The following is a 24807-nucleotide window of genomic DNA, read 5'->3' as shown; positions in this document are numbered from 1 at the left end:
TCTCAAATATAAAACAAAAACCAGAAACAATCCATCAAACCCAGCTAAGCATCACTGAAATTTCTTTCCTAGTCAGTTCTGCTTGGAAGACAAGGGAAAAAGAGCAGTCAGCAGCCTGCATACAGGGTATTTCCTACAAAAGAGTGCAATTAGCCTGAAGAAAAACTAAGAAACAGAGTAACTACATTTAGAGCATAGATGATACATTTTTAGGTTTAATTCATATTCAACTTAGAATGTGCAATGAATTAAATATGTGGGTCGGGTGAGCGTAAGTGGCCATGAGAATGATTTGAAACTATGGATTTCTGATGCTTAAGAGACTGCCTTTGAATGTAAAAGGAGACTCTCCACAGGTCAACAGCAGTTACTGGGGCAGACAGGTCGGGTTTTCTTCTTTATACTATACATACATACTCCCAAATGTGTCACAATGAACATGAAGTGCTTCTATATTCATTAATTTAAAAAAAACCACATTTTCCATTATTTATTTACACTAAGCAAAAAAGTAAATACTACAAATGACATGATTTAAGGCCTGGAGTTTACATCACACACTACCCACTTCATATATCCAAATCCTACTCGACCTCTGAGGCACAGCTTAAATGACCTATTTGATTACACATGTGAAAATATACTTTCCATTCCCTCAATTTCCATAGCATTCTGTAATATACTACACCTCTTACTGGGCCCAGAACACTTACCACTCCCTCTGTTATTATTTATACACACACCTCAGTCCAGAGAAAACAAATTCCTTGAGTAAATTCACTTTTGTGTCTCTGTATAATCTGGCCCACAGGGACTCAAATAAAAGGAAACGGAATGACCACCACAATCAAGGCCAACACTGAGACCTGCCTAGGACAAGCAAGGGACTACAAAGTCAGAACACATACAGCTTGTTTGGTCTTTCTTTCATTTCCATAAGACACTGTAATACTTGGTCCCTGGAGCTAGCCAGCTTTCCCACAGGGTCTCCTCTACCCTACCCTACCCCAGGAGCTCCTCCCTTGCTTCCGGTCTTGATTCTTGGGTCCTTCTCATCGAGAAAGGCTTCTATTTTGTTTCCTTTCCCTAGTGTCACCTTGTTGTGGACAAGGAACCATGCCAACATCAGCCCTGCCACAGACCAAGGAAAACATTTCCCAACCTCCGGATGAATGTGGCTCCCTCCCCATGGGTCTTCCTTCCAGAGCCAGGTCTGGAAACCTGGGGAGCAAATGGTTTGTTGCCACATTCTGTTCAGCCCAGAAGAGGTTTTTGTCAGAGGGTACCAAAGAGGAAGAGGGCTGAGGTCTCTGCTGGTCCTGTCCTCTGGTCCCAGCAGTCTGCCCGAGGTGGCACAGAGCGTCCGGCAGACGCTGCCATCTCCTGCTTTTGGAAGAGAAGCTGCTCGGAGAATCTGACCTCGCCGGTCTGAATTTGGAGTTCCTCCCACCCAGGAGGCAAAGCAAACATCTGCTCACACAGTCCCCTTTTTCCCTGCCAGCCGCCCCACGCAGGGATTTCAGAGAATGGACATAGCTCTTAAAGAGATGTGCCTCACTGGCTATTTAGATCATTCTCTCATATGAAATTAACAATGGCATCTGCAAATACAGATGTTGCTTCTTTTGAACTCTGCATCTAATTCTTTCAAGAAAAGAAGAATGCTCAGTGCTAATTTCGGGCATCTTATCAGGGCAGCACTTTCACTACAAATTGCATTGGACTTCGATTTGGGAAAAAACTGACCATTTCGGTCTATGCAAAAAAACCTCCAAGGAGGATTATATATGACATAGCTTTTGTATTAAGTACTGGATTACACATATATTAAAAGTGTCTATATAAAATAATTCTGGACTGGGGCGCCTGGGTGGCTCAGTGGGTTAAAGCCTCTGCCTTCGGCTCAGGTCATGATCCCAGGGTCCTGGGATTGAGCTCCGCATCAGGCTCTCCACTTAGCCGGGAACCTACTTCCTCCTCTCTCTCTGCCTGCCTCTCTGCCTACTTGTGATCTCTGTCCGTCAAATAAATAAATAAATCTTTAAAATAATTCTGGGTCATTTACTTTCAGTTGCTTTATTCTTCAGTTTTTAGATATTTTTAAAAACAAGAAGTGGAATTAGAACCCCAATTTTTAACAATAAACCTACAAAAATGAGGAATCAAATAAAACTAATTCCTTTAGTCCCATAGGAAACTAATGTAACATGTGTGCCAATTATACTTCAACACAAATAATAAGAATGATACTCACAATAATAATAATACTCTATCCATCCCAAAGAAATTCACAATGTTTTAAGTTAGAATGTGGCATTTGGAAAGTTACTAAAGTACTCCTTGTTCCCTTCTGTCTAAATGTAAAGAGTAACGCCCATTCCCATCTCACAAATGAGGTACAAATTTGATGAGAAAACATCATGATATGTTTAAGTGACAAATAAATGTAGACATGGATTTTGTTTTTTGATTTTGGAAAACTATAAATGGGATACTGATTTTCTTACCAAGTGAGTGGGGACACCTATCATTTCAGAAATGCCCACCATTTATTTAACCTACCGGATTAGACATTCATTCCTGCCAGATCTAGATAGCTAAGACATCCTGCTAAATCTATCAAAAAAGTGATTTCAGATCCCAGAATTCATGATCTCCATAAGATCATGCTGTGGGAATAAGAGTCAGTGCATTTCCACACTGCACCGCAGTTTCTCTAATGATAAATTGCTAAACAAAACATGTGTCTGGGGGCGCCTGGGTGGCTCAGTGGGTTAAGTCGCTGCCTTCGGCTCAGGTCATGATCTCAGGGTCCTGGGATCAAGTCCCTCATCGGGCTCTCTGCTCAGCAGGGGGTCTGCTTCCCTTCCTCCTTCTCTGCCTACTTGTGATCTCTCTCTGTCAAATAAATAAAAAAAAACTTTAAAAAAAAAAAAAAAAAAAACTTGTGTCTGACTGCTTTGTAATACTAAAATAAATGCAACTGTTTCAGAAGACTATTGGAAAGTAGTAATCAACATTCTTCCTCAAATCAGTTTCCAACAGATCAAGAATGTTTTCATCAGTTCATAAATCTTAAAACTTCTGCCAAAAAATATTCATATGCCTGATACAAAAAAAACTTCAAATCACTGACAGAGCTGTACCATACTGTAGAAACAATCTGTGTTGCTACTGAATTTTAATAAACCTTTTACTGTGTTAAAAATGTAATCATAGGGCGCCTGGGTGGCTCAGTGGGTTAAGCCGCTGCCTTCGGCTCAGGTCATGATCTCAGGGTCCTGGGATCGAGGCCCACATCGGGCTCTCTGCTCAGCAGGGAGCCTGCTTCCCTCTCTCTCTGCCTGCCTCTCTGTCTACTTGTGATCTCTCTCTGTCAAATAAATAAATAAAATCTTTAAAAAAAAAAAAAAAAAAAAAAGTAATCATAAAACATATCAAGCCCAAGTAGTTTTCAAAATGCTCCTAGCAATTTTTCAAAAATGAAAATAGGAGGGTGCCACAACCATATATAACGTCAGCTATAGCATTATAATAATAACAATCTGTTGATAACTCCCAATACTGCTAGTCAAATTCTACTGCAAACCCTAACATCAATTTCTAATCACAGAAGTTAAAGAAATAAAGTACATCACAAAACTGGGAAGTTGGAAATACAGTAAGTGAGTAAACAGTGAGCTCTTTACGCAGTCCGTGTAAAGCAATGTCTTAAAGCGTGATCGCCATCCCCAGCGCAGAACTCCACGGCCCACAGCAGTAGGCACACAACATGCCAGGCCACCAGTCAGGAGACCCGGACGTGGTCACTGCTGGAGAGGAGCACCCCCTAATTCACTAGGCTGCCCTAAGCAGCCAGTGTGGCCACACTGCATTTGATGTTTAGTAAAAGAGACCATCGAAAAAGAGGCTCCACAGTTCTTCTCTGATAAACACACGTACACATCTCCCAAGAGATTAGATGGATCATGACATCACCCCTCCCGTCATATTCCCTGTGTACTGCCATCATAGACAATTTAAACTTTTTTTTCTACAGTTAGTTATGACCAATGTTTTACACAAACTAAAATGATGAAATGTCCCAAACGACACAGGTCCCTTCAGAAATTATGATGTGGGCACCATCAGAGAATTGCTGTACCTGAACGAATCATGACAGACAGGACACCTCGACTTCCGAATGCACAGTAGGCCTTCTCCCTGCTTTCTCCCTTCACTGAATTCCACAAATCAATTACCACATTCTAGCTTTCCTAATTTACATCTTTCGGTGACTACAGTAGTATTTTATTGGGTATTCTGGGAAAGAGCCACCTCAACAATTCTCGCACGACAGTGAAGCTAAAGAACAATGGGCAGTCATTTTAAAATACTGTAACAATTTTACATGGCCCTAACAGTTCTGCTAAATTGAGATTAAAGAAAGCAAATAATAAAGTATAAAGTGGGTAGGAGGTCTACATTTCTGCAAATACTCTTGCACTACAAGGGAAGAATAAGTATTTTTTTTTAAGACATGCTTTATCTAAGACAATAATGGAAATTTTTTTTTCATTATCATGCTGCAGCACTGAAGACAGTTCAAATCACCAGAGAAGTGTGGCCTCAGTAATGACACGGTCACACAGTATTCGGTCTCTGTTGAAAAGTAACTTGTGCAAATTATTGTGCCAATTACCCACCACTTCCCAAGGTAAGCTAATTGCAAAAATGAAAAAATTTCCCAACAGAAACTTCACATAGTTAAGAAAATCCTATTAACACATCAAGTCTGTTTTTTCAAAGTTTAATTTTCAGAGACACAAAAATTGCATTTCTACATACCTTACATGTGTAATTGTACCCTATTTTCAAAAAAATCTTTATATACATTATTCTCACCTAACCTTCACAAAGAAATCCCTTTTTGGGTAGCACTGTGAAAACTGCTAAGAATATGCAGACAACTTGTTTAAGCCAAAATTTACTTACATAACTTGACCAATAATATAGCATTATCAAGTGGCAGAGCCAAGATTAAAATCTAGGTTTTTTATTATTCTAGACAGCTAATAGCATCAGTAATGAAAATCTGAGTTATCAAAAAAGCATGGAGAAAAATATTGCCAAACCAAAATCTAATCATGTACTGTTTACAAAGTAAATTTTAAGAGTAAGATGATAATTTTTCTGATGAGCAAAACCAGATAATTAATAATTATCTTATTAAAAATATACAAAAAAAAACCCACCACATTATTAACTCGCAGTTAACTTGTCACTCTTAACCATCCCAAATATAGGTAAGAATGTATAAATTAATTTAAAAAAGGATTCAGAAAAGTCAATGTCAGAAAGTCCTAACACAAAAGCATATACAGTGACTCTTAAGAAAATCCTTTAACTCCTCATTACAACCTATTTATTGTGACCATCTTGTTTCTCTTGGTCCCAACAGACTGAAAGGTGCAAAGACCGCTGACATTACAGACAAAAACAAATGAGCAACAGTACGGCCTAAGAGATGGAGGAAGTCTGCCCAACACAGAAGAGGCAATGGACGGCAAAAACTCCCAAAGGCCTCAAAGTAAAATAACCATACCAATGTTCTCAAGTCATCATTAAACCATCTTCAGTGAAATCTTTAAGGGGGGGCAGAAAACTATATAATACAGTGAGAAAAGCTTTTCTGTCAAAATTATCTTGAATTATTCTTGGTACTTACAGTAGAAAGTCCAAGTTATCTGGAAAATTCTCTCGTGTTAGACACATACGTATTCAAGTGTTATGTGTTTATTAATCTATTTCACCCAGAATCCTGCAAATATTTTTAAATGTTTTCTTTAAACATTAAACAGTGTTTATTTTCAACGTTATCCAAAGGAGGTGCTGTTAACTAGACTTCATTGGAATGGCCCCTGAGGGCTTTGGTTCCAAGATACAAACCTACTGCAGCATGAAACTGGGATAAAGCATCAGCTAGCTGTCCAGCTGCAAGTAACTTCTTGCCCAATTCAAGATGTTTCTCAACATCTGCATTTACTCCACATTCAGCACCTAAAAACAACAACAAAAATAAGTTAACTTTCCATGACCAAGATTTAATTCTGAAGAATAAAATGTTAAAAATATGGGGCACCTGCGTGGCTCAGTTGGTTACACATCTGCCTTTGGCTCAGGTCAATGATCCCAGGGTCCTCGGATCACCCTGTGTTGGGCTCCCTGCTCAGCGAAGGTCTGCTTCTCCCTCTCCCGCTACCCCACCCTTCATCTCACAGGCGCAGGTGCAAACATGCGCTCTCTCTTTCCCTCTATATCAAATAAATAAAATATTAAAAAATAGATAGATAGATAGATAGATATGGTTATCTACTTCAGGAATCTGGTCAGATGAGTCACAGAAGCTAAAGAGTGACACAGAAAAGATAACAACAAAGCCCAGTGCTTCGTTTTACAGAGTGCAAGCAACCCCAAAACATACGCATTATCAGCCTGGTCAATCAAAAGAATGGAACCAGTCCCCAAAATAGAAGGGAAACTACCCACCACAGTAGTAGTAAAAATATGTCAAACAACAAAATCATAACTGCTTTGTTAAACTAGAATTTCATTTTTTTAAAAGATTTATTTATTTGACAGAAAGAGAGCACAAGTAGGGGGAGCGGCAGGCAGAGGGAGAGGGACAATCAGGCTCCCCACTGAGCAGACAGCCAGATGTGGGGCTCGATCCCAGAACTCCGGGATGGTGACCAGAACCGAAGGTAGACGTTTAACCAACTGAGCCTCCCAGGTGCCCCCAGAATATCATTTTAATGAGCCTTATCAAGTGCAGTGTAATATTCCAGTACTTACTGAGCATCTACAATGCGCCAGGCACTAATCTAGGTATTTGGGGTAAGTGAGCAAAACAAACAAAAACCTCTGCCACTCATGGCGCTGGACATTACGGAGGGAGGAGACAGACTTAAGAAATACATAAATTATAGAGTATGGTAGGTAAAAAGTGTCATGGAAAGAGTCAAGCCATGTGAGGTCATCAGGAGTGCTGGGGTTGTCAGTATTAAACAAGGTGGTCAAGGATGGGTCTCACTGAGAAACTGACATCTGAGCGAAGACTTACTCCAAGCAAAGTGAGGAACTCACATGCAGATAGGTAGAAAAAAGAGCTTTCCAAGAAGGACCAGCTAGTGCAGGGGTCCTAAGCCAGGAGCATGGCAGGTTACATTCCAAAAAGAGCAGGGAGGCCAGGATGGCTACCCCAAGCACCAAGGAAGACAGTCCTGTAAGAGGAGGTCAAAGAAGTAGAGGGCCTGACTGTGTGCGGCTCTGGTTTCACTCTGGGTAAAACAGGGGGCTAATGAGGAATTCTGAGTAGAGTAACATGATCTGACCCTCTATGCCAATTATCGGTATACTACCTCTCTGCTCTGAATTCATCCTTCAGTAGTACCTGGCTTTAAAAATGGACTGGTTTGGGGGATGCCCAGGTGGCTCAGTTGTTAAGCATCTGCCTTTGGCTCTGGGCATGATCCCGGGGTCCTGGAATCAAGCCCCACATCAGGCTCCCTGCTCAGCAGGAAGGCCGCTTCTCCCTCTCCCAACTCTCCCTGCTTCTGTTCCCTCTGGCTGTGTCTCCTCTGTCAAATAAATAAATACAATCTTTAAAAAAGAAAAAAAAGGACTGGTTTTTAAGCATATCTTCTTCATACTGCGCACAAAACTCCACTCTGTCACAGTCAAATGTACCAGAGGGGCACTGCAGGAAGGACACTTTCTGGATCTTGTTGCTATCTTTATTTTTTTCTAGCTCCTGTTGCATGGTGCATATGGGGAGGATATATGGTGCCCTATCCTAGCCATATGCCTACAGGTCCAGTCCCTCAGCACCCTGGCAGCCTTGACTGGGCACTGTCTCCCAAGGCGGACCTTATGCACTCCAGGCTGCATGCCTACAACAGCACCCCAACTTCTCACACACACAGGCCAATCTGGGCTGACCCATACCTCAGGAAGTTATTTCCTGCTTGCTCATCTACAGCGGACCAGCTCTAGTCCCAGCAACTCAGTCAATTTCCCCATCAGCAGCTTTAGGTTGCACCTATACCTTCTCTAATAAGATCTAATAAACCCCAGACTTGAGTAGGGGGATCCCCTCTCAGATGGCCTTTTTTGGGGGACCATCTGTTAATCATAGAATATCCTATAGACCTTTCCTTACATCTTTATAGGTATTCTCCTATCATAACTTAACAATTCTTTATATTTAACTTTCCTCTTTTAAATTATTCTGTGATCTCTGTTTCCTGAACGGACCCAGACTTACATACTGTTGACACTAGGGAGTGGTCCTAGCAGACAGACAAAGGTAGGTTTTGAGGACTGGTTTAGTCATGCCCTTGAGCTTGAGTGCAGTCCGAGCTCACTATCAATGAGAAATAAGAGGTCAGTAATCCACAGCGGGTATTACTATCAGAGTTAACCAAGATACCATTTGTGGCTGACAGCAGTCACTTGCCAACTGGAAAACCAAGGATGTTGCACGTGACCCCAGTGAAAGTAGTGATGAAGGTAAGGACTGTGGTGTGGGGGGATTCTTTGAAGTGCACTAGAACACTTACAGAGGGGCAGAACCAACTAGCGTGAACACTCAGCTCAAGTTTCCCTCTGTGAGCTTCCATAGCAGCCCTAACACAATCTCCTATTTTGGGTAGCCAAAGAGCTGATCTAGCTGAAAATCAAACACAAAATTCAATTTAATGTGTGTAGAAGGATGCATATGGAAATGAAGAAGCCAAAACCTCTTTCTTTTACAGTGAGCATGATATTAAGCTATTCCAGTTGCTAAGCAGACACCGCCGGACAAAAAAATCAGAACAGTCATCTCTTGGGGAGGTGGGAGAAAGGACAGCCCAGGAAGGGGCAGGAGAGAACTTCCTGGGGTGATGAAGACGCACTAATCTTGACAGAGACACGGCGTACACTGGGATGTGCAACTATCAAAACAGCAAACAGATACTTAAAAATATGGATAATTATACATAAATTTTACATTTAAAAAAGCTGTTGATGACGGGCATGTTAACATATTTAGAGGAATGAGTACTGACATTATTTTTTTTTTAAAGATTTTATTTATTTATTTGACAGAGAGAGAGATCACAAGCAGGCAGAAAGGCAGGCAGAGAGAGAGGAGGAAGCAGGGTCCCTGCTGAGCAGAGAGCCCGATGCGGGGCTCGATCCCAGGACCCTGAGATCATGACCCGAGCCGAAGGCAGTGGCTTAACCCACTGAGCCACCCAGGTGCCCCTGGTATTATTTTGAAATATATTTTTAGAAAAGAATTAATGGATGGACAGAGAAGACCTAGATGGATATGTGTTAAAACCAAGTATGGTAATTGTATTCATGGCAGAATCCAGGTGACAGATAGAGGAATGTACACTAAAAAATTCTTCCAACTTTGTGAAATGTTTCATAATAAAAATGTAGGAAGATATATGATACAGAGTCATGACGGGCCAACATACAGAGGACGCTGTAAGGACACAAGTTAGGGCACTTAACACCTAAGGTTAAATAACACTTAAAATGTAATTTCTCAGTCACACTAGTCACAGTTTAAGTGCTGGAAAGCTAGTGATAGCACAGGACACACAGCAAACAGCACAGAACATTTCCTGTCATCACAGAAAGTTCTACTGGACAACAGTGAGGGGGTTCCTGAGGTCTCGCCTGAAACCTGAAGGAAAAAAAGGAATACAGCCAACGTGAAAAGGGGGAAAAAACCAACATTCCGAACAGAAAGAACATCACATTTAAATGCCCAGAAGTAAGAGAATTAATGAGGCTTTCAGAGAAACTGAAGTTGTACATCTTGGGTAGCTCTCCTCTCCGTCATGATTTCACTCTGCTGGAGTGGGTCGCTTCAGGCGTTAGGTGAGTCTCATAAAGAACCGGAGGGAGAGGGGAACCATAAGGCATCCACAGTCACCAGAGCCAGGTGACATGAAGGTGATCTGACAGTGGAGTGACTACAAAAACACAGACCAGACTGCTCAGAGAAACAGGAGAAAGAAGACTACATACGGCTTACGGCGACCGTCTGGATGTGGAAGCCAAGTGAAGCAAGAACAGAAGTGCAGGATGCCCACGGAAGCGATGTGGGCACCGAAGGGGGCCTCTGCCATCTTCGTCACCAAAGGCAACAGAAATCCACTACAGCAAAGAGTTGAAAGAAATTCACTTTACCTTGCTATTTGTCCTACTAAACAAAGTAGCTTTTTCAGCTTTCAGTGTTCCTAGTTTCTGTACCATGTTTTATTTACTTGGGTGGATGGACCAAGGATGGACCCTTCCATACAAGGAAGAAAGGGGGGGGCAATGGAGGGAACCTTAACTTGATGGCCTCAAAAACTCAGGGTCCTGTTTGGGGCAATAGCGTAAAGATGTCTAACCTATTTAAGACTGTATGGGTAACATTCAGAGAAACTAGTTGGAATTTTCAATGGGTTTAAAATGCGAATATAGGCTCTTGCTCTGAAATTTCACCATGCAAGAAAGATTCAGAAACCAGTTATATTCTGATAGGTCACCTGTAGTCCCACATAATTCCATGCCATCCAAATATATAACCTGCTTTTCATAATGGAGATTATGAAAACCAATGGATTTCATTAAACAAAAGATACTGAATAAACACTATGCGTAAAGCTGTGGCCATAACAGAGATGAATAGGGTGGTCTATTCCAAAGAGGCAATTAGGAGAATCCACCAGGCTTTAGCCATTTATGAGAATGCTCTAGAAGCGGGGTTCCCAGGAGTGATCAGAGGAAGACAGGCTGTTTCTGAGCATGATATTGGCATCTCGGCAACACACTGAAGTCTTTACAGAATACATAATATGAAGAATGGGACTAACTTCAAAGTAATCTCAAAAGGAAAATGAAAGTGTAGGTGAAACGAGATCAGCCGTATGTTGATAATTTTTGAAGCTTGGCGACAGTACCCCAAGGTACACAATGTTATTCTCCCTAGTTTGGTATATTTTTAAGATTTTCCCAAATCAAGATTTTTTTATAAAATTTAAATCCCTTCAATTAAGAGAAAACCAGCAGATAAAAATCTCATACATTTTAAAAAAATGTTTTGAAGTAAACCACAGGAACTAGATCAGGACAGCCAACTGAGAACATGAGCCTACCTCCCAAGGTGCTCAAATTCCAGAAATGACAGAAGTCATTAAAGAATAAATTCATAACCTCATAGGAAGAAGGGGGGGATGACTTCCAAAAGAGGAGGGCCATCAGAAAAACAGAAATTTCAGGTTGGTGGGTGGGGTGGGGAACACACACAGAAAGGACTGGATAGGGTTAGTGGGCAAAATCCCATCCAAACACCTCCCTGGGGGAAGCATGCCATGGAGGTGGATGCAGTTCTCCGAGTGCTCCAAACTCCGATACAAGGAAAAGGAAGAGACCCTTAGATTTCCCAGCCTCCAGCCAGGCACTCGGTCTTCTCCCACAATCAGTGTTCACAGATTGGCAATGGGCAATTCTGAAATGTACAAAGATGACAAAATCAATCTTTAAGAAACTAACACCAAATAAGAGAATTAAGGGGAAAAAATTTATGGGACAAATACAAAAAAAATTTTCTAAAAATGAATATAACTGACATTCTTACAACTTCAAACAATGTAGCACTCATAAAAACCAGACCTAGTATTTACGCACTTACTGCTCTTGCAGTGGATAAAAGGTAATTTCTAAATGCCTTGACAAGCTGCCAGAGGAAAGGAGGAGGAGGACTTTATAAATGCAGACAGAGGGGTCAAATAAGTCTCCCCTGAGAAGGTAATGTTTGAGTTAAAAAACAACAGAGCTGGAGGGGGAGGGGGGAGGTCGGGATGGTGGCGGCGGGAGGATCGTGAAGGACCAGTACCTCCAGCAACCCAAAATACGACCCGGCAAAGAGCACAAAGCAAGAGCAAAGCAAGCTCATCTTCCAGGAATCAAAAAGAGGCTCCAGCATGTTAGGAAAGATAGAGGATATGGGCAAGGTAGAACACACTGGGCCTTTCAGGCCTTAGTAAGAAACTTACTTTTTTTTTTTTTTTTTTTTTGGACAGACAGAGATCACAAATAGGCACAGAGGCAGGCCCAGAGAGGGGGGAGCAGGCTCCCCGCTGAGCAGAGAGCCCGACTCAACTCCAGGCTCGATCCCAGGACCCAGAGACCAGGAGACCAGGACCAGAGCCAAAAGCAGAGGCCCAACCCACTGAGCCAGCCAGGCACCCCTACAGTTTATTCTAAGTAAAAAAGAGACATCATTAGAATGGGTTTTATCAAGGAACTCACTATGGGATTTATATTTTAAAAAGATCCCATGGGGCTGTATGGCCACAGGGTGGAAGAGATTCAAAGCAGGCCAAGATGGAAAGAAGGGTGGGGGTGTGAACTGAGCAGAGCAAGTGGCCTAACAGTATTCGCGCCCTGTCTTTATGCTTTAACTATATATACACATATGGTGTAATTCTATATTAACTTTTTCCAGTAAAAAGGTATCAACGTGCTACTAATACAGTAAAAATTTAATAAAGCAAGCTGAGGAATGTGTTTGCTAACGATGTTCCTGATTGAAAAATCACTTGAAATTAAAAACTCTTAATATTTGTAAACACTATAGACATAACATATTTTACAATTAAGCAGGCAATTACAAGCAAAATAACCTCTTCTCCTTTCAGCAACTGTGAATCTGGGGAGATTCGGGCCCTGATGTCATTGCCTCCACCCTTTAAACTTTCTCCAAAGCATCTCAATAAAATGGCTTTATCCCCCCAAAAAACAAAACCCTGACTCAAATGTTTTTGTTAAACTACAGTTCAATGGGACAGCATTATAATCAGATACTGCAGAGAATATAGGTGATAAACAATACTTATCCTTTATAAATTCTAAAATATTTATGAATATATTGACCGCATATATGATAGTTTCAAAATAATTCAAGGGTATGGCTAAAATAAGATCAGTCCTGAGTCGGTAACTGTTCAAGTTAGGAGATGGGATGGGGCCTGGGGGTTCATATACCATTCCCTCCTTTTGTAAATGTGTGAAATTTTCCATAATAAAATTATATTAAATCTCCTTAAGGAACTAAGGGTGGGGGTATTAAAAGAGTTAAAGATAGCTCATTTTTATTTTTTAAAGATAATTTCTAATGTGAACTATCCATCCATAAACATTTATAGTTCCTAGTATAAAAACAAAAATCTGTGTATTACTCGTGTTGAGAGAAACAGGTGTATGGAAACTATGGTAAATTACACTAGAGAATGACTAAGAATCAAGGACGAACGATGAAAGCATTGTATATGAACTCTGGAACAATTCAGCCTATTACAGGGGGTACAAGTAATCACGGGGACATGTTGATGGGATTCTGTGTACTCTCAAAATTCAGGGGTAGGAAGGGAATGGTGTTCAAAATAGCATGAAGCTTTCAAACATCTCCCTATTACATTTTCTCAAAGGAAACATCAGATCGACGCACTGAATAGAGGAGTCCAGATTGCCTGAAGAAGGAAGAAATTCTGGTATGAGATAAACTATTTGTCAAAATGCTTCCCTTATCTAACTATGAAAATGTCTGACAGGAAAAATGTAGAACAGAAGAAATTAAGAATCTATTATGTGCTAGATACTTTCAGTGTCATAATTTCACTTAATTTTCACAATAACCATAGAAAGCAAACATCTTCCACACTCTTATAACTCAGGAAACCAAGGCTCCAGCCCATCCCGCTGGCACACTCACGGTAACTGCCAAAACAAGACTCAATTCCAAAGCCCAACTTTCTTTTCAGCACAGCCCATGATCTTTCCCCTATAATCCAGGCTAGGTGCTCGAGTTACTAGCCGTGTATGCTTCACTCACTCACTCCATCATTTAATAGAACATTTTAGCAGAATGGTTTGCAACCTCTGAGGTTCATCTGAACCTAAGTCTAGTGGGAGGGAAAAAAGCATTTGCCAAGTTCTTTGAACTGTCAGATCAAGCTATTTCAAGACAGACATTCCTCACTGAGAGTCATCATGGTTTCCTCCTTTCACAATGCTTGGAAGGAACCAGAGCTCAACCCACTGGCTCTCCACCTCCTCACAGCGCCCTCAGAGGACCCCTCCTTGGCCACCCATCACAATTACGCATTCCTCCCGCAGATGCGCCAAAACTGTAACCAGGAATCAGAGAAGCCATCAACTGCCAGATCAACCTGGAGGTCTACGCCTCCTACATCTACCTGTCCATGTCTTGCTGCTTTGACCCCCAGTGGTGTGGCTTTGAAGAACTTTGCCAAATATTTTCTTCAAAATCTCAAGAGAGGGAACATGCTTGAGAAAGTGAGGAAGCTGCAGACCAACAGGTGGCCAAATCCCAAATTCTTCAGGATATCAAAAAACCAAACCAGGGTAACTGGGAGAGCAGGCTAAATGCAATGGTGGGTGCAAGTGTTACCACTGGAAAAAAGCATCAGTCTGTTACTACTGGAACCCCACCAACTGGTCACTGACAAAAATGACCCCTGTTTGTCACATTCATTGGCATTCATTACTTGAATCAGCAGGTGAAATCCATAAAGAATGGGGACCCCGGAACCCGGGATGGCAGAGTGTATTTCTTTGATAAGTGTATCCTGGGAGATAGGACAATCGGCCATGAATCAGACAGGAATCAGCCACGGGGAGGACTTCCCTGGTCATCAAGGCCAGGTATGCACGCTGAGATGACTTTTAACTTTTCTCTAAATTGTACCAAAACATGCACTTAAAGGTATTTCATTTGTACTATTCCTTCAAATAAAATTTGGTATGATCCCCAAAAATGTTACATCATAAAAGTTAAATTACTCTTCAAACTAAATTTCTCTCACCTTCTAGGATTAAAAGAGGTATCCAGCATTTCTGTCCCTTCTGAATAAAACTCAGATCTTTATTAAATTACAATTTTATCCAATATAACTTCCATTTAATGTGATAAGTAAATACAACCTCCTCTAAGAAAATTTTCCACGACCTACCCCAATCATCCAGCAAGAATTATTCCTTCAGGTCACATGTCCATAACAGATTCTGCCACAGTATAAGTGTTGTCCTCCAGGCTCCTTTCTCCCGGCAAGAGACGGTGTGCCTCCTAACTGGGAGCTTCCCCCCACATCCCTCCAAATCCAGCACCCATGCTGCTGCCAGAGCAAATCTTCCAAAATGCACTCGGAATAAAAATTATGCAGTATTTTCACATTACTGGCTAGACTCAGTCTAGATCTAAGAGCAAACAACACCCTCTGTGATCAGATCTCATGTGGGTCCAACCTCATCACCCCTCACTCCTCCACCTCTTACTCTGCACTCCTAGACCATCATGACCTGGTTGTACTTCCCTAAACAGACTATATTCTCGCGCCACATCACTTTGCATTTGCTGTTCCATAAAAAGACCTTCCCCACTCTTGTCCCCCTGGGAAATTTCTACTCCTCCATCAGGATTCTGGCCTCAAATGCTGGTTCCTCTGTGAGACCTCCCCTAACTATGGCAGTGAGAGGGTGGGGAAGCGCCTTCTCGGCTCCTATGACATCTCCACACTCACAAGCACATGACTTGACTTTGCAACACCACCTCAACATATTGACCTTCACAGTTTGCCAGCCTCTCGCAATCCCTGAATACCCCAATCCAGACAAAAAATGAGTTTGAGATTAGAAATCATCTTTTCTTCTTTGTATCACCCAGTTCAATACTCTGCACGAGGTGGACATTCAATAGTCACTGAACGAATATAACTATCTTCCTTCTTACTTAAAAGTATCACCACCAGTCATCCGAATATCAGAACTGATGTCTGGTTCGTCTGGTTCCTCCAGTGAGGGCTCAACCACCTGAAGGTTTCCCAGGCAGCTGCAGATCTGAAACAATTCTGTCTGCAGATTATTCAATACAACCCCTTGTTGACTGGAGTAACTTCAAGGAGGAATCCCTTCAGGCCCCAGAAAGTCTGTTTCTTTTTATAGTAAAATGAACCTTTGGATCGTTTTCTAAACCACTTTTCATGAACCAGTGAATATTCAAAGGAGAACTAAATTTAAAGCCTGTATAAAAGCTTATCCCTAAACAGGTGCCACATGAAATTTCTACTTTTGTCAGTCCTTATATCTACCTCTCTGAATTCTCATAAATTTCTGTTTCACAAGGGTAATTATTTTATATACACTAAGAGTAACATACAACAAAATACAAGTTTACAAAAAAGGATAGAATCCAAGATATATAATAACAATTATCAAATCAAACATACTACCAAAGATTCATAAGACATTAATATATAAAAAGAAAAAATTATTTGTAAGTTGTGGTGGCTGTTATAGTATCTCAACCTTATTCTGAGTCATGGATACTTTTTTATTCCTTTGCCACATGCTAGGAGACAGTGGCAAGAGCTATCTCCTACTTTCTATGAGCTAAAGCAACCAAACATCATACCTAATCAGCATTAAACAGTATGTTTCTCCTTAGATGAGCATGACCACAGATCAACAAAATATATAGGAAGTGTAAGAAAAGAGGTGGAATAGCTAAGTCTTTTTATGAAGTTAGTATACGAGAACCCACCACATTTTGGCAAGCAAGAATAAAGAATTTAAAGAAATGTAAAGTTGAGGAATGCCTGCATGGCTCAGTTGTTTAAGCATCTGCCTTCCACTCAAGTCATGATCCCAGTGTCCTGGGATCGGGTCCTGCATTCTCCCTCTACCTGCCACCCCCCCTAGTTTGTGTGTTCACTCTCTCACTCTCTCTTGCGCGCGCTCTCTCTCTCTCTCTCTGCATATAAGTAAAATCTTTAAAAAAGAAAAGAAATGTAGAGTTGAGGGGTTAAGAATATGATGTGGTGAGAGTCATAATCAAGAGTCAAAGAACAAGAATGAAAAAGGCAGGAACTAATGGCCAAAGATACTAAGGCTCAAGCTAAGGCCAGATGACACAGCAGGTAGCAAGCCCAGGGGGTTATTCAGATTGGAGCACTTAGAATGTGAAGGGCAAGAGGGGCTCCTAACTGGCTCAGTAGGTAGAGTGTGCGACTCTTGGTCTTGGGGTTGGCGTTTGAGCCCCATGTTGGGTGTAGAGATTACTAAAAATAAAATCTTTAAGAAAAAAAAAAGGAAGATTGTGATGGATGAGGAGAACCCAAAGATCATCCTACAAAGGCATATAAGTCAAAAAAGACAAAATACTGTCCATAAAAGATCTGATCTGAATCCAAGATTCAAGCAAGATGAGGTAGAGCATGAAAGAAGTCTCACAGCAGAAATACAGAAAAAGTGGAAATCAGCCACAGAAAGAGCAAAAAGTACATTATCTTAGTTATTCCATAGTCTACCAAAGACGGATGACAAAACCGTTTCAAGAAAAATACACTGAGCTGGAAACCCTAAGTATCTCTTTCTAGTCACTCTGACCCAACAAGTGGCTGAGTCAAACTGAAAGGAAGAAAAGGCTGAGTAGTTGTGTGGTACATCTGAACTAAATGTCTGCACTGAAATCTTCCCGGGTGAACCAGGAAAATAAAACCTATTATAACCAAGTTTGCTCAATTTCAGTGGGCATTGCTTGTCTTTGCTTCAATTAACTGTGAACGCATAAATGTTGTGACAAGATCCCTTGAGTTTCAACACAGAAAAATTTAGAAGAGTCCATGTGGAAAAAAAAAAACGCTTAAACAGTCAACTTCACTCACTCATTTAAAAAATATTTATGCACATCCACTTCATGTCAATGCGTTTCAGGTACAGAGACAAGAGCTCTTTCCACAAATCTTATATTCTAGAGCGAACAGACAGGAAAGAAAAGTAAATGAGATAACTCAGACAATGTGAAGTTGTATGAAGTAAATTCAAAAAGGTAAACAGACTATTAACTGAAGAAGAGAGTCATTTTTACAGTCTGTCAGGAAAGTCCTCTCTGAAATATGACTGTTCATTTGAAGATGTCAGGTGAAACTTTCCAGACTGCAGGGACAGCAAGAATCAGTGAGAAATGAGGTTGGCATTTGGAAGTAAAAGAAGTTGGTGTGGGGGCACCTGGATGGCTCCCCTGGTTAAGCATCCGACTCTCGATTTTGGCTCAGGTCATGATCTTGGGGTTATGAGCCCCGCAAAAGGTTCTACACTAGGCATGGAGCCTGCTTGAGATTCTCTCTCCCTCTCTCTGCCCCTCCCCACCCAACCCACAGCACCCCTGCTCTCTCCCTCTCTAAAAAATAACACTAATAATAATAAAGAAGTTGGTGCGGTGGGAAGTGGTGGGTGAGAGGAAGACTGAGGTAAGAGGTGTAAGTAGGCAGCAGTCAGAGAGTAAGGCTGCGCAGTTATCAGTGATGAAAAGATAACAGAGATGAGGAAATAGAGACTATCAACTCTTCAAAGTCCTGCTCTCTAGAGAAGCAAAGACACAGTTCAGTAGCTGAAGGGACACATGACATCAAAGGAGTTTAGGATGGAAACCCTACAGCATGCTGGAGTGCTGATGCCAACGATCCCACAGAGAGAAACAAAGTGATGACACAGGAGAGAAATGATAACTATAGGAACAATATTTTCAAGAGATGAGAGAAAATGGAATCCAGGACATAAGTAGAGGTATTGGATTTTGCCAGGAAAAGAGATGCTTTATCTATTTTAATATAAGAAAACTAGCAGACTGGGTATGAATATAGGTACTCAGTGGAAGAAAGAAAAGGAAACTGCCCAGTGGTGGCTTTCATTCTCTGAGGTAGAGAGAGAGGATAGGGGGTTACATTGGATATTTAAGGAAAGAAGAGGACTGAAATGCTGATTTTCAGGAACAGACATACTAGGGAATTATAGGAATGCTGGCAGTATTGAATGTGCATTTGAAATTGAGATTATGTGCTCACAATGCGACCAGTCAGCAAGGTTATCTGCGTTTTTCTCCATGTGCAACTCTGAGGTATAACAATCAAGTTGGCCAAGTTGGGTTTCATGGATGTTGAATTGTGCCACGCTAGTAAAACAAAAGCATATGGGGTGAGGAAATTAAAGGGTGTTTGCAGTGGCAAGACTACAGGGTGGACCCATAAATCTAAACTGAGGCAAGAGGGGAGAGGACCCGCGTGCTTCACAAGTCTTACATCGCTAGGAGGTCTGTAAACTCCTTGACAAAACCATGAGTTCTGTACTACATCTCACCAGAAAGCATCATAGAGTAAGACTCTGATGATTCTCATATTTCAGAACTCCAAATGACACAAACTTATCAGATGTACAAAACAAAAAATTAACCACTTTTTTTAAACCAGCTTTCTAACGACCTTGAAAGAAAAATAAATCTGCAGTTGAAATGTCTTAGTTCGGGGCGCCTGGGTGGCTCAGTTGGTTAAGCAACTGCCTTCCGCTCAGGTCATGAATCTGCAGTCCTGGGATCTAAAGCTGGGTCTGGCTCCTTGCTCAGTAGGAAGTCTGCCTCTTCCTCTGACCCTCCCCTTCTCGAGCTCTCCCTCTCTTTCTGCTTTCAAATAAATAAATAAGATCTTTAGAAAGAAAGAAAGGAAGGAAGGAAGGAAAAAGAAAGAAAGAAATGTCTTAGTTCTAAAGAGCAGATGACTGGGTTCCCATATTTCTATATAAACAAAGATAGACCACAGGACATTAATCTAAGGAAAACAATGACAAAAGAAATTAATCTTAACCACAATTAGTTCACTTCTGAGAAACAGAACCTGTCCCACAGAATCAAAATTACTGCATTTCAAGCCCTTGTTCAGCAAATGCTAGCTAGTCAAGTGAACTGGAACATTTACACTACTAACTACAGCCTAACACATTAAAAGAACCCCCAAACCTATCTAACCATTTGCTAAAACACTCTGTGTGTATAAATTTCAGAAAGTCATTCATTTTTCCTACTTTTTTTTTCTTTATAAATTTAAATAATGCCAGAAAAATCCCAAAGAAAAAAGAAACTTTAAGTAGGTTAGATGAACATAAAAATGATCAATATCATTTAGACCTAAAGATTTCCATCTATTCTTTACATGTGGCCAAACAAATGGTTTAGTCAGGTCAGTTCAGTGAAATAAAGAAAAACTGGGTCCAGGAAGCATGGTAAGGAAGAAAAAAAAGATAAAAGGAGGTCTGGTTCCCAGGCTGTGCTCCTACTTATAGCACCAAACAGAACAAACCATTAACAAAGAATTAAAATAGCTACGTTATCTGTAACAGGAGAATACTAGATACTACTAAAGTTGTCTTTCTGCTCCAAAAATTCTATTCCTAACCTAGTGCTTTGGACTTATTCCAAGGGCCTTTTTGAAAGAGGGTGCTAAAAGATGTAATCTTTCAATTCATAAGACTATTACATAGTCTCTTTGTCTGGATCACAATAAACAGAAAAGCCTGGCGGGGGTGGGGGGGAGACAACCAAAGATGAATATTTTTAAATCAGAAAAAACTAGGCCAACTAAGCTAATTGCTGGGGACCCTCTCCGTCACTTGCAACTCTGTGTTTCACACTTATTATTTTCACACCCTTCTCCTTCATTTCCCTTCCCTCTGAACCTAAGACCTATACCCCCTAGAGGACTGGGAGGTTCCTGAAACCAAACACGACTTATTTTGGAAAACAGAGTTAACAGTTTGTCAATTCAGGTCAAAGGTTCTTTCTTACCTTTATATCCGCATCACCAAATTTAGTGTCTAGTACATGCAGACACCTAATTTTACTCCTCTATATGACTTATTAGACCAGTGATTCTCACCAGTGATCACTTTTTAGAAATGCGAAATTTCAGGTCCCACCCACACCTACTGAATCAGAAACACTGTTTTAAAGCGCACTCTGTTTTAAAAAGCCCTCCAGTTAAGATTCTGATACACACTCAAGTTTGAGAACCACTGTATTAAACACACCAGGAAATCACCTCATTACTGCCAGTCGCAAACAAACCAAACAAACAAACAAACAAACAAAAAAAAAGCCGATTTTTTTTTTTTTCTCAGCGGCTACTACAAATGCTGGAGCCCATATCATACTATCAACCAGTTCATTTCTGCCTCCCACCTGCACATAAGATGAACTTAAGAGTCAAATAACTGAGTTTAACTTGTGGTTCTCAAATTTAACAGCTCCATGACTTATAGCTAAAGTCCCCTCATCTGTAAGGTAGAAACAGTATCACATACCTCCATGAATGAGCGGTCACTTATAGAAAGATGCCTGGCACACAGAAGACCTTTAATGAATTTAAGATCTTTCCCTCTCTTCCCTACTACTTGTACCAAGTCCCTGCTACTTCATACAGGCAATACTCCTCAAAAACAGCACTCTGGCACTCCTCTGAGAACTGTCACCAATGCCTTCTATACAGAAAAACTCTCTAATCAAGTTTTTCTTATGGAAAACACTATAGGAGGGAAATGAAGTACTCAGAGTTCCACAGAACAGCAAGTCCAAAAAAGGTAGTCCAAAAGCTACTAGGAAAAGCAAATCATATAAAAGTGAACTTTCATAACTTTTTTTTTTTTTAAGATTATTTATTTATTTATTTGTCAGTGATAGAGGGAGAGAGAGCGAGCAAGCACAGGCAGACAGAGAGGCAGGCAGAGGCAGAGGGAGAAGCAGGCTCCCTGCGGAGCAAGGAGCCTGATGTGGGACTCGATCCCAGGACGCTGGGATCATGACCTGAGCCGATGGCAGCCGCTTAACCAACTGAGCCACCCAGACGTCCGGAACTTTCATAACTTTAAAAAAAAAAAAAAAGGCATTAAACAGAACTAGGCAACATTCTCTTAAGTGGTCAAAGTAAATCACTAGCAGTAACTGGACAAAATGTGGCACTTGTGGGGGTGGGTAGCGTTAACATTAGAAAATGCAAGATAGGGGCGCCTGGGTGGCTCAGTGGTTTTGGCTGCTGCCTTTGGCTCGGGTCATGATCTCAGGGTCCTGGGATCGAGCCCCGCATTGGGCTCCCTGCTCCGCAGGAAGCCTGCTTCCCTCTCTCTCTCTCTCTGCCTGACTCTCTGCCTACTTGTGATCTCCGTCTTTCAAATAAATAAATAAAATCTTTAAAAAAAAAAAAAGAAAATGCAAGATAACTGGAATACATGACCCATATTAGAGTGGTCTGGGCATTCAAAGTTCAACTCCCTAGACTGTCTAGAGCAACCTAGACAAATTTTGTGTCAAATACTTTGTCCCAATGTTGTCACAATGTATGTTCTGATTTGGGGTTCAAAAATATATGGGGTCACCAAGAGAACACCAATATTAACAATGCCATGAATGAGACCTAAAATGTGGAGCATATTACTTTTTTATTTTTAAGTTGAGAATTTCGAGGGGATTTTACCATCAACAATTCCCCACTGTGGTTCCTCACTCCCTCCACATCTAACATTAAACCTCATCCTGAAATGTGTGACCCCCTTGACTAACGAGCCCTTTTCATAGGAATGAAAGTAGATCAGTGCATGTGATCCGTCATCACACTCGAATATTTCTTGCAGTCACCAGGCTGGGAACATTAATTAGTTCAGGTGGCCCTTTCAGCTTTCATTCCTACGGCTCCCGGGGACACCTGAGATGGGACAGCCCTCTGCTTCTGCTATTCTATTAGAGGAGCCAGCAACGCAATCTGCGGGACTCCAGCGCAATTCAAGCGTTCCGTACTTTTGCAGGGGGCCTTTTTCCAGAGAACTCGGAAGAGCAAAGTCAGCCCTAAGTTCAAGGACACCACGCTGCGAGCAGGAAAACCGCAAACTTCGCGCCTTGCCCTCCAGGAGCCTGAATTCCAGCATCGGCTCCTTAACGCACCCACCTAACAACTTCTACCCGCGACACCCAGAAACGCGAGGATTACTCAACTTTGAAAAGTCAACACTGCTGACCCTCCACTAAGCGCAGCCGGACGCGCTCCCCCCTCCCCCGGAACTCCGGAGCGAAAGAAGCCTCCCCTTCGCCCACCTTCTCTGCCTCCTCCCACCACCACCCACCCAGGGTCCCCCAGGCGCCTAGCGCGGGTCGCGAGGCTGGGACCCGACGGCTGCTCCGGTCTCCGCGTCCCAGGACACTCCAGGAGTCGCCGCCGGGTACCCCGCGCCCCCCGCACTCCCCCTCGACCCCCTGTGACCCCGCTCCTCCCTCCGAACCCGCCCATCCCCGCCCGGCGGCGCGCCGGTCCCACCACCTCTTCCCCTAAACGAACCCGGAACCGGGCGCCGGCCCCCGCCCAGGGGCGGGCTGAAGCCCAGCCGGGCCGCGCGGACTCCCCAGCTCCCGCCCGGCCGCCCGGGCCGCCCCGAGACTCGCGCCCGGAGGCAGGCGGGGAAGCGCCAGGGGGCCTGGGCCGGGCGCCCGCTCCCCCAGCCAGGACAGGGCAGGACTCACCTTCGTACTGCAGGTCCACCAGTACCAGCAGGAAGGGGAACACCGAGCCCAGCCGGCTGGTCACAGAGCCGGGGGCCACCATGTCCGAGGGCGCGGGCAGTGAGGAGGAGAGAGGGTGCGGGGCCCACCAGCCCCGCCGGCGCTCAGGCTGCAGCTGCGCCCGCCCGCCGTCGGCTCTCGCTCAGGCCTAAGCAGCAGCTGGCGCCCAGCAGAGGAAGGCAGCGGTGGGCGGGGCCCGGGCGGCGCTACGCCCCGCGCGCCGGCGCCGCCCAATCGCCTTCTTCCCGGCCGCTCTCCTACTGGGTTCGCCGGGGTCGTGGTTCCCGCTGATAGGCTGCGGGGACCGCCGCCCCGCCCCATCTCTGATAGGACAACGTGGAGGCACGAGACGAGGCTGCGTCCGCTGATCGTGGAGCTGTCAGGGAGCTCCAAACGGCCGCGGCCGGTCGGAGGGAGGCGGTCCCGGCGCCTGTGTGGCGGCTGCCGAGTCCGCATGCGCAGGCGGCGGGTGCCTTTTCGGGTCGCTCCCGGAGCGGTAGGTTAGCTGGGAGGAGGTTTTTCCGGTGCGCTGTTCACAGAGGAAGGTGAAGCCGCCGCCAGGCTCCCTTCTCCCAGGAAGCCCGCGCGCCTGGGGTGCGGGTCTCGGAACGGACGGGTGAGCAGCTGCACAGAGCCTGCTACCGCCTGTCGAGCGTCTCGGAAGGAGCAGAGACTCCAGGGAAAAGTGCGCAAGAACGGCCCGAGGCCGGAGCTCGGTGGAGTAGCAGTTGCCGATGGAGCTCGAAGCATTTCGGGGACAGCCGAGAAGTACCTTAGTGACCTAAAGCCCCGGAGAATGGCTTGGAAGCCTGGGACGCCCCCACCCCACCCCACCCCACCCCCCATCGCGGGCCAGCGGGCCCAGGAAAGAGAGCAATTCTGGAAGATTCTGTGAAGAAGAAACCGGGGAGCCACAGCAGCTAAGAGAGCGAGGCGCTCTGGGGAGTGTAGCCCACGTCAGCCCGGGCGGGGCGGGGGAGTGGTACCCGTTACAACAGGTCTTGTATCTTGCGTTCATCAGAGGAAATTCAGCAAGAGAGGTGGGAACTTGAACAGGATGAGATTCAAGTTATTCTACCGTTAAGTTTGTTCAAGACCATTTCCTCTGGCGTCCCCAACACAATCCAAAGTGCATGCCATACCCCAGTGACGTTTTAGCTGGGGTCAAACAGTAATGCTCTTCTGTGTTTATGGTCAAATGCAAACTTACTAGTTTACCAATAAGTATAAAAATGAGTGTTGAATAAAACGTTCATGTAATATTTATGATATGCAGATGTATCTTTGGACAGTTGGAATGAATACTTGATTTTTAAAATTGCTCTTTGTCC

At 43.1% G+C, this 24807-nt stretch overlaps 1 protein-coding gene across 1 annotated transcript in view; it reads right to left on the bottom strand.

The window, feature by feature from the left end:
• The window catches only part of DNAJC3 (DnaJ heat shock protein family (Hsp40) member C3), a 63253-nt gene extending 39574 nt beyond the window's left edge, over positions 1 to 23679 (bottom strand). The window contains exons 1-2 of the mRNA XM_082700696.1: positions 23438 to 23679; positions 5929 to 6039 (exon numbers count right to left, since the gene is read on the bottom strand). Of these exons, the coding sequence (XP_082556822.1) occupies positions 5929 to 6039; positions 23438 to 23519 (193 nt within the window). The 5' untranslated portion in view covers positions 23520 to 23679. The remainder of the gene's footprint in view (positions 1 to 5928; positions 6040 to 23437) is intronic.
• Positions 23680 to 24807: the final 1128 nt, after the last annotated feature.

This window comes from Mustela nivalis (genome assembly GCF_964662115.1).
Source record: "Mustela nivalis genome assembly, chromosome: 15".
NCBI classification, from domain to species: Eukaryota; Metazoa; Chordata; class Mammalia; order Carnivora; family Mustelidae; genus Mustela; species Mustela nivalis.
The sequence above is the reverse complement of the archived record's forward strand: the minus strand, read 5'-3'. Positions and strand labels throughout refer to the sequence as shown.